This window comes from Sorex araneus, chromosome 4 (genome assembly GCF_027595985.1).
Source record: "Sorex araneus isolate mSorAra2 chromosome 4, mSorAra2.pri, whole genome shotgun sequence".
Lineage (NCBI taxonomy): Eukaryota > Metazoa > Chordata > Mammalia > Eulipotyphla > Soricidae > Sorex > Sorex araneus.
Genome location: NC_073305.1, coordinates 196,740,720 through 196,756,673, shown reverse-complemented (window position 1 = coordinate 196,756,673; position 15,954 = coordinate 196,740,720). Strand labels below are relative to the sequence as shown.

General features: G+C 59.0%; 1 protein-coding gene across 2 annotated transcripts in view; it reads right to left on the bottom strand.

Moving 5' to 3' along the window:
• COL26A1 (collagen type XXVI alpha 1 chain) overlaps positions 1–14,978 on the bottom strand; it is a 91,522-nt gene extending 76,544 nt beyond the window's left edge. For both annotated transcript variants that reach the window (XM_055135570.1, XM_055135571.1), the window contains exon 1: positions 13,962–14,978. In XM_055135570.1, coding sequence (XP_054991545.1) covers positions 13,962–14,119 — 158 coding nt within the window. In that variant the 5' untranslated portion in view covers positions 14,120–14,978. The remainder of the gene's footprint in view (positions 1–13,961) is intronic.
• Between the last annotated feature and the right edge of the window lie 976 nt (positions 14,979–15,954).

Below are 15,954 nucleotides of genomic sequence, written 5' to 3'. Positions count from 1 at the left end.
ATTCTTGGAGATTGACTCTTGCTGGTTACCGAACAAAAGTAGCCCTTGGGAGGGTCAACTTGCCTCCTACGGGATGTGAATTTGGGGGCCAGGTCCAGACACCCCCGTCCCCCTTCCTACCCCTGCAGAGGGCATCCCTCCATCCTTGCAGGTCTGGAGTTTCGGGTGGAGGTAGCCTGCTGCTCATCTCAGGAGCAGATCCTGTGTCCAAGTGTGCAGCTGTCCTGCGGTCAGCTGTCCACAGCCCCTTCATCGGCCAGCCCGCTGCCAACAGCCTGGAAGAACTGCAGACTTTCCTGCCAAAACCCTAGCTCAGCCGCACCCCTGCCAACTGCCAGGGGCTCCTGGTGGGCCCCGCAGGCCCGCTGGGTCAACCCCCCCCACCCCCGTTCGAATTCCACTCGAGGCTCCTGAGCTCCCGGGCGTCCCAGACCGTCTGCCAGCTCCCTGCAAGACCAGCCCAGAAGACAAGCTGCGCGGAAGCGGACAAAATCACCCCTAGGCAGGCGTCCCCCACCCCCACAGCAGCAGGACAGATGTTTCCTTGAAAGCTCCTTTCTTAGCTCGGGCTAGCAGGTGTGCGGGCCCAGCAGGTAGGAACCCGGCGCGAGGTGCCTGCAAAGTGCCTGTCGCTAGGGTGCGGCCGAGTCCCCCCCCCCCACCCCTCGCGCAGTCCTGGGCGGAGCCAACCTCCAGATGGGGGGCGTGGCGGGGACAGGAATCCAGGTATTTTGAGTCCTGGCCTTTAATTTAGTTTTGGGGCCACATCTGGTGATGCTCAGGGCTGACTCCTGGCTCTGCACTCAGGGATCACTTTTTTTTTTTTTTTGCTTTTTGGGTCACAGCCAGCAATGCTCAGGGGTTACTCCTGCCTCTGCACTCAGGAAGTACAGGAGTGTACTTCCTGAGTGCAGTGCTTGGGGGATCATATGGGATGCTGGAAATTGAACCCGGATCAGCCGCAAGGCAAATGCCCTATCTGCTGCACTATCGCTCCAACCCCACTCACTCTTGATGGTGCTTAACAGACCTTATGGGATGCAGGGACTCGAACCCGGGTCAGCCGGGTGCAAAGCAAATGCCCTGCCCGCTGTAGATCATCACTCCGGCCCCAGAGCTGGGGTCTTTTGTACTGCCTCAGTCCGTGAATGTCCCATAGCCGTAGTGATAAGCCAGAAGAACCCGGCTCAGGGGTCAGAGCGATAGCACAGCGGGTAGAGCATTTGCCTTGCACATGGCCGACCTGGGTTCAATCCCTGGCATCCCATGGGTCATCGGCAGGACTCCTGAGTGCAGAGCCAGGAGTAACCCCTGAGCATCGCCAGGTGTGAAAGAAGAAGGAGGAAGAGGAGGAGGAGGAGGAGGAGGAGGAGGAGGAGGAGGAGGAGGAGGAGGAGGAGGAGGAGGAGGAGGAGGAGGAGGAGGAGGAGGAGGAGGAGGAGGAGGAGGAGGAGGAGGAGGAGGAGGAGGAGGAGGAGGAGGAGGAGGAGGAGGAGGAGGAGGAGGAGGAGGAGGAGGAGGAGGAGGAGGAGGAGGAGGAGGAGGAGGAGGAGGAGGAGGAGGAGGAGGAGGAGGAGGAGGAGGAGGAGGAGGAGGAGGAGGAGGAGGAGGAGGAGGAGGAGGAGGAGGAGGAGGAGGAGGAGCCTGGCTAGGCGCCCACACCAGCTCCGGGCCCCTAATGCTGGCCTTCAGCACGGTGGGAGACAGTCTGAGCCCATGCCCTCCTGGCTGGGGGAAGCAGCACGTTCTGAGGACCGTGTGCAGGGACACAGGCTTGTATTCTTGGCTCTGCTAGTCAAGGTGATCTTGGTTTTCATTTTCACTGCGTTTCTAGCTAGTGCTAGGGGGGGGCGGCGCCCACATCCCTGTCTTGGCAGACTGCCCACCCCCAAACAGAAGCTGGGTCCCCCTGGGGAGGGGAAGGAACAGAGTCGCTGCCAACTCCTGGGGCAACGTCGGGGGAGTAGGAAGCACAGGCGCTGCTGACTGCGGGAGGCGGGGACACCCCAGCCCCGCGATGAAGCTAGCAGTGGTTTAGGCGCGGATCAGAAGGCGCGTCCTGCAGGCGTGCCAGAAAGCAGCCCTGCTCATTCAACAGAATCTTCACTCGCTCGGTGGGGAGGCCTTGAACCCAAGCTCATGATGTCGCAGATCCTGGACCCACACCCTGGTTCAGGGGTGGAGGAGGAGGAGGGGGAGGAGGAAAGAGCAGAGAGGATACTCCTGGGCTCTCCAGAGCCCCTACGACTCCTCTCTTCAGAAGAAGATGAAGACTTGGACCGGAGCAAAAGTACAGCAAGGAAGGTGCTTGCCTTGCACACGGCTGACCAGATCTGATCCCCGACACCCCGCAGGGTCCCCCGTGCCCTGCTAGGATTAATTACTGAGCGCAGAGAATAAGGCCTGAAAATTGCTTGTCTCCCCTCAAAAATAATTTTTTAAGAAAGATGGCAGCCGGAGCGATAGGACGGTGGGGAGGGCATTTGCCTAGCATGAGGCCAACCTGGGTTTAGTGCCTGGCATCTCATATGGTCCCCTGAGCACCACCAGGAGTGATTCCTGAGTGCAGAGCCAGGAGTAATTCCTGAACATTGCTGGGTGTGGCACAAAAACAAAACAAGAAACACGAAGCTCGAGGCCAGAGTGATAGCACAGTGGGTAGGGCATTTGCCTTGCATGCAGCCTTGCATGGGTTCAATCCCTGGCATCCCATATGGTCCCCCAAGTACCACCAGGAGTAATTCCTGAGTGCAGAACCAGGAGTAACCCCTGAGCAACTCTGGTTGTGACCCAAAAAGAAAAAAAAATAATACGAAGCTCAGTTGAAGCAAGTTACTGAATTGCACAAAGACCAACACCCACCCATACACACGCACATGCACACATGCACATGCATAGAGATGCTATTGAGACACTGAGGTTTCCCTACCTCAAGAACTTCAGGGATCCAGGCTGGAGCGATAGCACAGGGGGGAAGGCATTTGCCTTGCATGCGGCCTACCCAGGTTCAATCTCTGGCATCCCATATGGTCCCTGGAGCACTGCCAGGAGTGATTCCTAAGCACAGAGTTAGGAGTAAGCCCTGAGCATTGCCAGGTATGGCCCCAAAACAAAAATCAAGAGCTTCAGAGACCTGGGGCTGGAGTGATAGCACAGCGGATAGGGCGTTTGCCTTGCACGCAGCCGACCCGGGTTCGATTCCCAGCATCCCATATGGTCCCCCGAGCACCACCAGGAGTAATTCCTGAGTGCAGAGCCAGGAGCAACCCCTGTGCATCGCCGGGTATGACCCCACCCCACCCCAAAAAAAAGAGCTTCAGAGACCCAACTGAAAAAAACATTAGAAAAATTGTGTGTGCATGAAAAGAGCTGCGTCTCTCTAGGGGTCAGATGTTAAACTGTTGCCAGAGCCAGAGAACAAGAGAACTCCTGCAGGGGCCTTTTTCAGACTTCTGGCTGGAAGGCAATAAATCTATGTTCCTTTAGGGCATGGCACTTGTCATTTGTCACAGCAACAGCGGGGATCCAATACAACTTGCAAAGAGGTTACTTTCTCTTTTCTCTTTGAGGGGAGGGCCACACCCTTTGGTGCTCAGGGCTGACTCCTGGCTCTGCACTCAGGCTTTACTCCTGGTGGGGCTCCGGGGACCATCTGGGGTGGCAGGGAATGAACCTAGCTTGGCCACCTGCCAGACAAGTACCTCACCCACTGGACTACCCCTCTGGTGCCAAGACATTGCTTCTTTCCTGAGCATCCTTTGATCCTCTGTAAGTCCCCAGAGACCAACCCCAAGCAGTGCATAGGAATCACTGCACTCCAGAACCTATAACCTCAGTATAGACACCACTGATCAATTATCAGTGGGTTACAAGATTGGTTTAAGATTGTTATGAGGTGAGGGGCTGGAGTGATAGCACAGTGGGTAGGGCGTTTGCCTTGCACGCAGCCGACCCGGGTTCAAATCCCAGCATCCCATATGGTCCCCTGAGCACCGCCAGGGGTGATTCCTGAGTGCATGAGCCAGAAGTGACCCCTGTGCATTGCTGGGTGTGACCCAAAAAGCAAAAAAAAAAAAAAAAAAAAGATTGTTATGAGGTGAGGGGCCTGAGCAATGGGACAGTGGGGCATGTGCTTGCCTTGTATGTGGCTGACCCAGGTTCGATCCCTGGCATCCCATCTGATCCCTCAAGCACCACCAGGACTAATTCCTGGGCTCAGGAGTAAGCCCTGAGCCTCGCCAGGTGTGGCCCCCAAATAAAAACAATGCCCAAGAAAGGTTGTTACGAGCCTCCAGGAAGAGAGTAAACTCTGAGTGCATCAGAGAACCCTCCCCCCACCCCACTCCTCACAAAAAGACAAGCACAACTCGGCAAGTGAGGCCCAGAGTTCGATCCTCAGCGGCGGTTCCCATGCCTGGTGATGCCAGGAACTCTGCTGGGTGGGACCTCTGGTGCCTGGATGAAGCACTATGAACAGCTAAGGTCTGCCCCGCCCAGGCCCAGAGCACCCTGCCCAAGAGTGGGGGAGGGGTGGGGACATTCCAACCTCAGCCACCGGGAGAGGGAGATTAGCAAGAATAACAGCAACAAGGAAATCCTAGACGTGAGGGGACCTGATCTTACCTCGGGGATAAGGGGCTTGGGCACAGAGCTAGAACAGGCGTCAGCCTGGCTAAGGCAAAGCAAAGATGGTGACAGCAGTGCCAAGGCCCTGGGGCAGGAGCAGCTGAGGGTAATGGACAGCTGTGGAGGTGCAGAGCCCTGAGAGACACCAGGCCCCCCGAGGCCGCCGCCCGCTGCCTCTCCAGCTGCCTCTCCAGGGGCCTCAGGTCAGGAAAGTTTCCAGGCTCTGAGCTCTGTGTCGTCAGCAGGCAGCTGGGACAAAGGAAAGAGCAGGCAGAGCCAGCCCACAGGGGCCCCTCCCCCCTCAAGGCTGAGACCCCTGGGAGCGGGGTCCGCTGGCCGCCGCCGTGTGGCCAAGTCAATCACTGGAGGGGCAGGAAGGCAGAAGCGCTGAGTCCCGGACTGGCCCCTGCAGGGGAGCAGGAATGACAAAAATGTCAGATGCCAGAGGCAACTGGCGGGGCGCAGACAGCCGGAGCCCGGAAGGAAGCCACTCGGCCAGGGCTGCGCAGCGCAGCGGGCACGGTGGGCCGGGATCCAGGGAGATGCGGGTGTGCACAGAGCCCACCGCCTCCAGGGGCTGTGCGGGGAGGGGGCCGGGCCCCTCCCTGGGGGAGAGGGAAGCCTGCACCTTTCCAGAAGGCTCCGAGTAAGGAAAAGCCCCATCAGCCCCCCTCAGCGCTGCAGCAACGGGGCTACCCCGGGGAGGGCACAGACACTGGCAGACAACGACCTGCAGTGTGGACACGTGCACAAAGCGCGTCGTTCATGAACACACGGACACATCAACAGGTGTGCAATGCACATGCACCACACGTGAGCCCACACATGACACATGTGCTCATATACTTATACTCTACACATACATGCACACATGCAAACATGTGTTCACACGTGCACATGATACACATGTGCACATGTCACATGCACACAGATGATCACATGCATATAACACGTGTGTGTACACAAAACATGTTGCACATGTGAAGACATGACATGCACACACGTACACTTGCACATACATACACACATGAGCTTACACGGGCATATTCAGAATGAACATCCCTTCTCGTGCAAATATTGGTGTCCCCGTCTCCCGCAGAGGGTAGACGGGGGTGAAGGGAGGTGCCAAGTCCAGACCTGGAGGGGGCGCAGGGATGTGCGTCCTGGAGGCCCGTCTCTGGCGCTGACGGATGCGTGTCACCCTTGGTCTGGGCCCAGGCCTGTCCGTTTCACGGTTCCCTGAGGCTCCGCGGGTGTCAGGAGAAACCTGGTCCCTCTACCCCGGGGTTGAGCAACGGCCCCCGCCCTGCCCAGTACCCCAGCGCTGAGGCCGCTCCCCGAGCTCCCGAGGGGCTTCCTGGGGAGCCCCCAGGCTCGCCTCACCCCAGTGGCTGTGCTCTATGTGGCATCTATAACATCAGCAGGAGTTTCTGGGGAGCAGGGGTGGGCCTCTGTGGACGAGGCTGGTGCCACCTGCCCCGCGTCAGGCAGCTGAGGAGCCTGGACACCCACCGGGCCAAGCTCCTGATGGACTGTCTGAAACGCCACCCCAGAGAAACACTCCCAGAGAAAGGACCGCTGGTCTCAGGGTTTTGGCATCCGTGGGTCACCCACATTTTGCTAAACCCCATCCTTTCCCGAGGCACCAGAGCTGCTCCCGGTACCCGAGGAGACCAATGCAGAGAAGGCCCAACTGAGGCCAACATGCAATCACGCCCATTTTACAGACAAGGAGACTGAGGTCCTGAGAGGTCCAGGGACTCAAGATAACTTGGGGAGGGAACTTAGATCCTTGGCTTCATCAATGTTCCCTTAACGTTACTGACACCTGGAAGGACCAGCTCAGCGACAGGGCCAAGGGAACAGGAGTGGGGCGAGGACACGCGAGGACACACAAGGACACAAGGACACACACACACACACACACATGCACACAGAGCGCCTGGCCTGCTCTGAACTTTGTGCAGATCCCAGCTGGGGGGGTCTCCCCCCACCCCGTTACAGAATTCATCTGGATCCAGCCTTCTCAAAGTGGTCCAGCAAAGAGTAACACCCAGAGCGTGGGGGCGCAGGAAAGGCTGGGACCCCAACTCCTGGGGACAGCGGTGAGCACTTCCAGTGGTTCCTGAAACTGCCAGGCCCGCCCTTAGCTGCCGCCACACCCGCCTCTGCGGGGGGGGCACTAAAGCACACGACCCAAGTGGCAGTGAGGTGCTGGCCCAGCTCTAGCCAAGAGCAGCCTGCAGCCATGTTCCCCTGGCCACGGGAAGTGTTTCTCTGGGAACGCTTGAAAATAACAGACAAGCCGGGAAGAGAGGACACGGCGCCCTGGGGGCTCGGGAAGAGAATTCTGACAGGGAGCAGCAGCAATAGCACCGCACAGCGGGGAGGGCGCTGGCCTTGCACAAGGCCGTCCCGGGTTCTAGGCTCAGCATCCCATACAGCCCCCGAAGCATCCCCAGGAATAAGTCCTGAGGGCAGAGCCGGGAGTAAGCCCTGAGCATCGCCAGCGGTGCCCCCATCCAAGGGGGAAAAAAAAAACCTCAATATTGACAGGGAGGCGATTTTTCTAAAAGAGGCCCGTGTCTCAGTGGCTTTGATGTACAGTCCCGTTCAGAGGAAGGACGCTCCACGGAGAGGGGACAGAGCACAGGCCAGGGCCTTCCTCGGGGACCCCTCGGGGGCGGGCTGGGGTGCCCTCAGCCCCCAGGAGTCTCAGCTCGTGCTTGCTCTCCTGAGTCCCGGAGCACATGGCCCGCGGGCTCTGGCGACCAGGGACTCGCACCCCAACTCTGCCAGTCACAGAGCACTAGTCACAGCCTGGGAGAGGGCTCGGCGTGCGGGATCAGGGCGGGCGCGCTCCCTGGCACCAGGCGCTCCCCCTGGGCCCCCGGCGGCGACCCCAAGGCTCCTCAGGGGGTCTCCCACAATTAAAGTCCATAAAAGTCGCCAGAGAATACAGTGCGGAGGCCACTGGCCTTGCACATGGCTGAGCCGGGTCTGATCCCTGGCACCCCCGAGGGTCCCCTGAGCCCTACCAGGAGCTCAGGGCCCTGAGTGCAGAGTCAGGAGTAACCCCCGAGCACCACTAGTAGCCCCCCCAAAAGTAAAGAAAACAAATGAAAAGTTACAAAGACTCAAGGCATGTGGCTACCGCCCAGGGCCGCTGCTCCCCAAAGTATGGAATCTAGGGCAAAGAAAAGGACCCTACGGCCTCTGCCCCCCTGTTGGCACTGAAGGCTGGCCAGCCCAGCTCAGCGCACTGCCCATTAACTTATCAACTCCAAACAACAGAAGGGTCGCTGGTCCCATTTTATAGATGAGGAAAACTGAGGCCCAGAGATGCCCCCCAGCCCCCCTGGTCTGGTCAGGGCTCCCGGGCCCCCTTTGCGTGCCCATCCTCTTCATCCAGATTTGTCCACACTAATCACAGCCCTCACGCCCCTTGCTCAGCCTAGGGCTCATCCTCATCTGTCATCTCCCCACCTGGCGCTCAGTGGCTGCCCTGAGGCAACTTTGCTTTCATTTGCCGACAGCCTCCCACACGCTCCGGAGGCCCAGGGACCGCCTGCCGAGGGCTCCCCCAGGCTCGGCAGTAACTTCCTGGCCCCGACCAGCGCCCGCCCCTAAGACGCATGCGAGCTGTTCTGTCACACACACACTGGCAGTGGCCTGTCCGTCAGGGCCACGATGGGGTGGAAACTGATACTCTGAAGGAAAGTGGGCGGAAGGTCACAGCATCCAAACCTCAACCAGGGTTACTCGGGCAGGCAATCACGGCAGAGAAGTGGGCAGAGCTGAAGATCCATTCAGGAGGGCTTCCTGGAAGAATGGGCATTCTTCCTGGAAGAATGAGGTACAAGGGAGGTGTTCAGAAGAGCGGTCCCTTAGCTTGGCTGAAACAACTGAGAGACTTCAGAGAGAGGCTGGGCGGTCAGGTGAGACGGAGACGCCACCCCGCCCGCTGCAAGTTGGAGCCCACAGGGATATGGAACCAATTTCCTGCGTCCTGCCAGCCCTCGTTTATGAACTCCTCGGAGTGCAATAAGCAGGCGGGCATGTGGAAGCCCGAGTACTCCTGGAGAAACTCGTTTCAGATGTGTGGGTGCATTGGGGCGCAGAGGCTCACCCCACCGCTTATGAGGGTCACCGGGAAAGAATCTGAAAAATCTCTCAAGCAACGTTTCCCAAGTCTGGCCGGGACAGGGGCGCTCTGGGGGCCCTAAAACACGGAGCCACACCTGAGGGTCAGGACAGACAAGTCCTTTTCATGCATTAACTTCTTTATTTGGGGGGAGCGCAGCCTGCAGTGCTCAGAGCTTACACGTGGCGCTGTGCTCGGGGATCACTTCTGGTGGTGCTTAAGGGACCAAATGTGGTGCCAGGGGTGGAACCCGGGTAGACTGATGAGTGCCCTCCCCACTCTACAGTTTCTCTGACCCGCATCCTCTGTTCGACCACAACCAGTCCCACCCTTCATGAGGTGCATGCCAAATAAAAATTGGGGCCCCTCCTTTGCGTCACCGGGGAACTCGCAGAGGTCTAAATCAAACAGTTCGCCCTGTCTGGAAAGTGGGGGTGGGGTGGGGTGCTCTCTCAGCAATGATTGTTTCTCTGCTCCATGCACCCCCAGGGCCGGCAGGATACACACAGAACAGACCGGCACAAGCATCGGGCACTCCTCCAGAACTTCCAAGAAGTGTACATACACATGCACACACGCACAGACACATGCAGCATGCACTCATGCAACACTCACCCACACATCACACACTCATGCACACACTCACACACGTGGCATGCACACATGCACACTCATGCACACGGCACACACTCATGCACACATCATGCACTCATGCACACTCATGCACGCGGCACACACTCATGCATGCGGCACGCACTCATGCACACACTCATGCACACATCATGCACTCATGCACACTCATGCACGTGGCACGCACTCATGCACAAAGCTCACACACGTGCACACACTCCTGCATGCAGCACACACTCACACACTCATGCATGCGGCACACACGTGTGCACACATTCATTCACACAGTACACACTCATGCAGCATACACACACACATGTAGCAGGCACGCCATCAATCCTTACTGATTTACAGTGTCCAGACTGACAGGGACCCCAGCCTGCAGCCTCGAGGCTGTCCAATACCCATCAGCGTCGGGGTGGGAGCCAAGGAGGCACCACCCGCTATAGCCACCCGGGTTGGCGGGTCGCCGTCACTGTGCTGCTGTGCCCCGTACCGGATGCTGAGGGGTCACAACAACACTGAGCCCAGCCCTAAGCTGCAGGGAGAGGCTGGGGAGGTGGCATGACAACGGGGCAAGGGAGGCAGGACGGAGCTGAGCATCCTGACATTCATCAGAGACGACCACAGCACACAGGGCAGTGGCACTGAGGGTGACCCCAGAACCCACAGCACCCCCGACAGGCCAAGCACAGGGCTCAGAGCCTTGGAACGCCCTTCCCACAGCTGGACTGACTGGGCAGAAGCGTGGTCAAGTTGTGTGTTAGGGAGCTATGCAGGAACACCCCAGGGTGAGAGGTAAGCTGAACGAGGAGTGGGGGCTGGTCATCCCGTACAAAACTGAATCTTGGGGAGCTGTAAAGGGGACTCTGGGGGCCAGAGTGATAGGACAGCGGGGAGGGTGTTTGCTTTGCATGTGGCTGGCCTGGATTCAATCCCTGGCATCCCATATAGTTCCCCAAGCACCATCAGGAGTAATTCCTGAGCACAGAGCTGGGAGTAGGCCCTGAGCATGCTGGATGTGACCCAAAAACAAAAACAAAAAGACTTATTAAAAATGTACCCCTTCGGGGCTGGAGTGATAGCACAGTGGGTAGGGCATTTGCCTTGCATGCGGCTGACCCGGGTTCAATTCCCAGCATCCCATATGGTCCCCTGAGCACCGCCAGGAGTAATTCCTGAGTGCAGAGCCAGGAGTAACCACAAGCATTGCCGGGTGTGATCAAAAAAAAAAAAAAAAGCAAAAAACAAAAAATGTACCCCCTCTCCTGCAAGGAAAATTGCAAGGAAAATGGTCTAAAGCTGACAGGGGGAAATTTGCTACTTTTAGTAGAAATATTTGTGGGAGACAGCAGTGCTCAGGAATGACTCCTGGCTCTGTGCTCAGGGATCACTCCTAGCAGGCTTGGGGGAATCACATGAGGTGCCAGGAATTGAACCTGAATCTGCCACCTGGACAGCAAGCTTACTCACTCCCTCTTCTAGAAGAATCTCGAATGCACTGAACTCTGACCTTGGAAACCCACCGTTAGTGTGTGTTCTAAAGGGTTGCGTCTGACAATATGCAACGTATCATGCACAGGGAGCTGAGTGCATTGTCATTTGTGGCCCTGAAGGGAAGAACAGGCCAATTACCAGCCCAATTATCAACCAGGCACAAACAGGGGGGACCCCAGTCACTCCCACCACGAAGCACCACAGAGCCATGAAAATGAGAGCTGGACAGATGGAAAGTTCTAGACATGGGTAGTGATGACTGTGGCACATGGCCATCAATGCATTTAGCACCCCTGGGCTTAAGGGGATGGGTGAGATTCTCAGCTAAACCTTCTTTAGGAGAAATGAAAGAACTGTGGGGGGAGGGTCTCGAGGCAGACCCCACCCTTAATGCCACAGTCCCTCCCACTGTAAAGAAACGCTCTGCAGTGGCAAGAATCATCCTTGCCTTCAGCAGAGCTGTGAGAGTCTCCCGGAAACAATCCCCCAAGGCAAGGGGTGGGGGGGCTCTTCTTTTGGCCAAAACAGCTTAAGCAGGGACACCGGGAGCCACACGGTGGCCCAGCCCTCACCAGGCACCGACGCCCACCCCTGCACAGAACGAGCGTGAGGTGTGTCCGGACAGCTGGGGCGCGAGGCCACGGCTTCAGTCCCGGCCATACAAGGGAGACAAAAGCAGATGCCAAACGCACCGTCCTGAAGGCCGTGCCTGAGCCCTCCGATCCAGGGTTCTGGGACTCAGGGACCCGGCTCCTCTGGGCCGGACAGAATGTGTCATCACAATGCCCGAGCTGGGGGCCAGCCCAGACCCAAGCAGGGATCCTCGAAGCTTCACTGGGCTTCCTCAGGGAGACTCGGCTGCAAGCCGGGGCCCGCCCCAGGGATCTAATTCACTCAGGAATCCGTTTCCCACAAATTGAGCCAGCTCTTCCCTGCACTTAATTACACCTTCTCTCTGCTCCTGTCCCGGTGGAGGGAGCTCAGGGACTTAGACTTGTGTGGGCTGACTGCTTTCATGCTGAAGATCCCTTCCAAGTTTTTTCCCAAGGTCCTCAAGTCACAGCCCAAACCCCCACCCAAACCCGATCACTCAGCCCCTCGGTAACCTCGGCACCATTCTCCCTCCTGCCCCCTCCCCCACACACAATGGATTAGTCAATAGGAGTCTGGTTTGATTTTGTTTTGCCTTCCTTTTGTTTGGGGCCACACCCAACAGTGCTCAGGGATCACTCCTGGCAAAGTGCCCGGGAACCATGTGGTACCAGGGATGGAACCCGGGCCTCCCACATGCAAAGCTATCCCCCAGGCTGGTCCTTCCCACACGTTTTCATTACAAATGGAGAGGAATCTGTTCTGGTAAAACAATCTGAGCAAATGCAAAGCTCCAAGGGAGGTGCAGCCCCCTTCTCCTTCTCCTCCTTCCCCCCTGGACCAGGCTCGCTCCCCACACCCCTGCAGGAATAACTACTCCCACCTACCTTCTTTCCCCCACTGGGCGCTCATATGCCTCTAGTTTATAGATGGGAATTTTTTTTCAGACGTGACATCACATGATCCCTATCACTCTGCAAGTTGAAAAGCTTGTTTCCCAGCCCATTTTCATCTGGAAGTGAGCGCAGTACTACAGTGGGTGTTCGGAGAATAAAGCGCAGAGAAGCCTTGGGAAAATGTTTCCGGACAAAAGGAGGGAAACGAAACTGTGGGCCACAACGCTTTCCAGAAGCCCTTTGATGCCTTCTGGAGGTTGGCCTGGTCCAGCATGGAAGTTGCACTTTTCCCCCAGCACAAAACACCCTCTCCTCGTAGTAGGATATGGCGGGCTGTGTGGGGGTGTGGGGTCCTTCGCCTGGGTTTGGCAATTCTCAAGTAGAAAGGGGGAGAGGGTCTGTCTCTTCTCAGCCGGTAGAGTGAAGCCTAAAACTCACGCAATTCAGAGAAGATGGGAGGGCTGACTTCGCCCACCGGGGAAGTCTCTCCGTGCCTCAGTTTCCCCCGTTAAGGAAATTTACTAGTACTGTTTCAATCCCCATCCTGGGTGGTTCTGGGGCCGGGGGAGGTGGAGAGTAAGGAGGCGTGTGATGAGTGCTCCGAGAGCTATTACAGCCACGTGAGTCCTAATTATTATTAATTGCAGTGGGGACTCGCTTCCCACCGGGCGTTTGGCAGCTGCCCGGATGGACGCGCGCCCGCGTTTTCTGGGGACTTTTCGGGCGCGGGGCGGGGAGCCGCGGCGCTCCGGGTGCCGGGGCGCCACCTGCCGGCGGCGACGGGGCCTGCATGTGGGTCCCGCTGGGCGGGCGCGGGCGCCCCGCTCCTCCTCCGATCCCGCCGCGGTCCCGGCCCCTCGAGGTCCGTTTCACGTCCCCGCGCGGCGGGGGAGCCGCGGCCGAGGCGCCTCCGCGGCCCCAGCCCCGAAGCCCGGAGCGAGTCACCCGCGCTGGGGCTCGCGGGGCGGCCGCGGGCGCACGGGAACCTGCTCCCCAACACAAAGCCGGAGCCGCGCAGGTGAGCGCGCCGGGGCCACGTGAGCCGCTCACCGTCCGGGGGGCGCCCCGGAACCCCGCAAGCCGCCGCCGCGGGTTCGAGCCTCCTCACCGAGACTCCTGCACCCGCGGGACGAAGGTGGAACGCGAGACGAGGAGAGAGTTGGGTGGGCGCGGCCCGAGACCCCGCGGCCCGGGCCCCGCACCTTCCGTTTCTGCGCCCCGCACCCCCCAGCCTCCGAGTCTTCGGCGCCCCCAGTCCCTGGACCTCACCCCCGACCCCCCACGGCCCCTCATCCCCGGTCCCCCCGCCTCTCGCCTCCAGACCCGGACTGCCTGGCGCCCCCAGGCCCGGAGGCCCTCGCGCTCCCAGGCCCTTGTCTTCAGCCCCCCGCCCCCCACCCCTCTGCGCCCCCGAACCCCAGACCCCGCGGCCGCAGCTCCCGGCGCCCCCGCGCCCCTGTCCCCTGCTCCCGCTTCTCCACCGCCCGGGGGCCCCAGATCCCGGTGCCCAGCACGCCGCCCCCCGCCCCGGCCCCGGCCGCCCGGCGCGCACAGGCCCCGCCGCCCCGCGCACTCACCGGCGGCCCCCGTAGCCGCTGCCCGGGGAGCCGGCGCCGGGCTCGGGGTAGCCGTGTTGCTGCAGCGACGCGGCCGGGAAGGGGTACAGGAAGCCGGTGGCCAGCGCCGACCCGCACAGGCAGCAGCACGCCCAGGGCAGCAGCAGCGCCAGCTTCATCTTGCGCGGCCGCCCGCGGGGACCCCGCGTCCCGGGCGGGAAGACGGCGCGGCGCGCACGGGCGGCCGGACCGGACCCGCGGCCCCACCGCGAGCGGAGCGAGGAGCCGGCCGGGCGCGCGGGCGGCAGCTGCGAGGGTCTGGGGGGCGCCCACGCCGCTCCGGGGCCGCCTTTTCAAATTCGTCGAGGTGGGCTCTGCGCCGTCAAAGGGGGCGTGGGGCTTGCGCGTTAACCCTCCGCGCTCCGCGGCCTGCAGGGGCCGCACTGCCGGGGGTTCCCGCGGCGTCCCAGGGTCCCCGGAGCGCTCCGCGTCCCCCCACCCCCTCTCCACCGGAAAGCGGGGTCGCGGGCGCCCGCAATCTAGAAACTTGCCCAGCCAAACTCTGCGGGGCTGCTGGCGCTTAGGGCATCTCTTCCCTGCCTGGCACCTTCAACCTCCAGGGACGCTCCACCCTCTCCTTCAGCTCACACCCTTCCCATTGTGCAGAGATGGAAACTGAGGCTCAGAAAATGAGGAACCAGGAAAATAAGTGTTTCTGTCCAGGGTTCTTTGGACCGAATTGTCTTTCCTAAAACCCTCATCACCTTTCATGCTGACTCCCTGCTTACCTGCTGTTTCTCCCGCTGGGGAAGAACAACGGGACTTCCAGAATCCTGAATTCCCCAGGCTGTACCTGACACCCAGTCTCAGCCGCACTCTCCTGGTTGGAATATTTTTCCTTCTCTCCCAAAAGCATCCTGGAGCTGCAGGAAGCCTGAGGGCTGCTCTGCCCCAGCTGAGACTGGCAATCACGCTCTCCAGAGTGCCCGCTGGGAAAAGAGAAAAGCTTGCGGGTGGAGATGCTGACCAGGGAACAGGGTTTGCATGGAATGTGGGGTGATTGGTGGTGGGTGGGGGGTGGGAGGCGGAGAAAGGCAGGAGGGAGGTGTTGCAAAGGTGGAGGTGTCAGAGCAGAACCTGCGGACTTGCAGGGTGTCTATGGACTGTAAGATTAGCGGGCCAGCCACTCCCTTTCTTCAGAGGTTAAGCTCTTTCATTTACAGCTCTTTATTTTACAGCTCATGCAAAAGTTGCAGAAACAGGAGCTTCTGTGGAATAATACAGCGGGGAGGGTGCTTGCTTTGCACGAGACCAACCCAGTTTATCCCTGGCATCCCATATGATTCCTGAGCACCATCAGGAGCAATTCCTGAGCACAGAGCCAGGAGTAACCCCTGAGCATCGCGGGGTGTGACTCAACCCCCCCCCCAAAACAAAACAATACAGGAACTTCTCTGTGCCCCATTCGTTGCTTCTCTTCTTTGTCTCGCCATTCCAGTCCATGCTGACTGTGTTGTCTGCAGTTGTGTTCCCCACTGGCTTCCTGCCCTGTCCCATCTAATCGCTAATACAGTGGCGTGTATTTATAGAGCTCCTAATCTCCTCCCCCCCACCCCCCTTGCTGGTTCTGCTATCTGATTGGTTACACCCTATGTAACTGAGTTCTTGTAAAAATAGCCAATTAAATGGCTGCATACGCCCTATGCAAATAAGGTTTTGTAAAACAACCAATCGAATGGTCTCCCCTCCTCTCTTCTCTGGTGGCTTTTACCCTTCAGTTCTCATACCTCCATATCCAGTATGTGCCCTGACTGTTTTTGCATGCCCCACCTGTATACACATATGCATTGGGCATACGCGTCTGTGCCCTGAGTACGCAGTTCAGGATACCATGTTCTACCCACTGCACCCCCACACCCCCACCCTTAGCCACCAGGTTCCCACCAACGCTACTTAGTCTGGGGAAAAGCTTGCCCCATGCAGGGTTCTCTACTTGGGACTCAGGACAGACTGA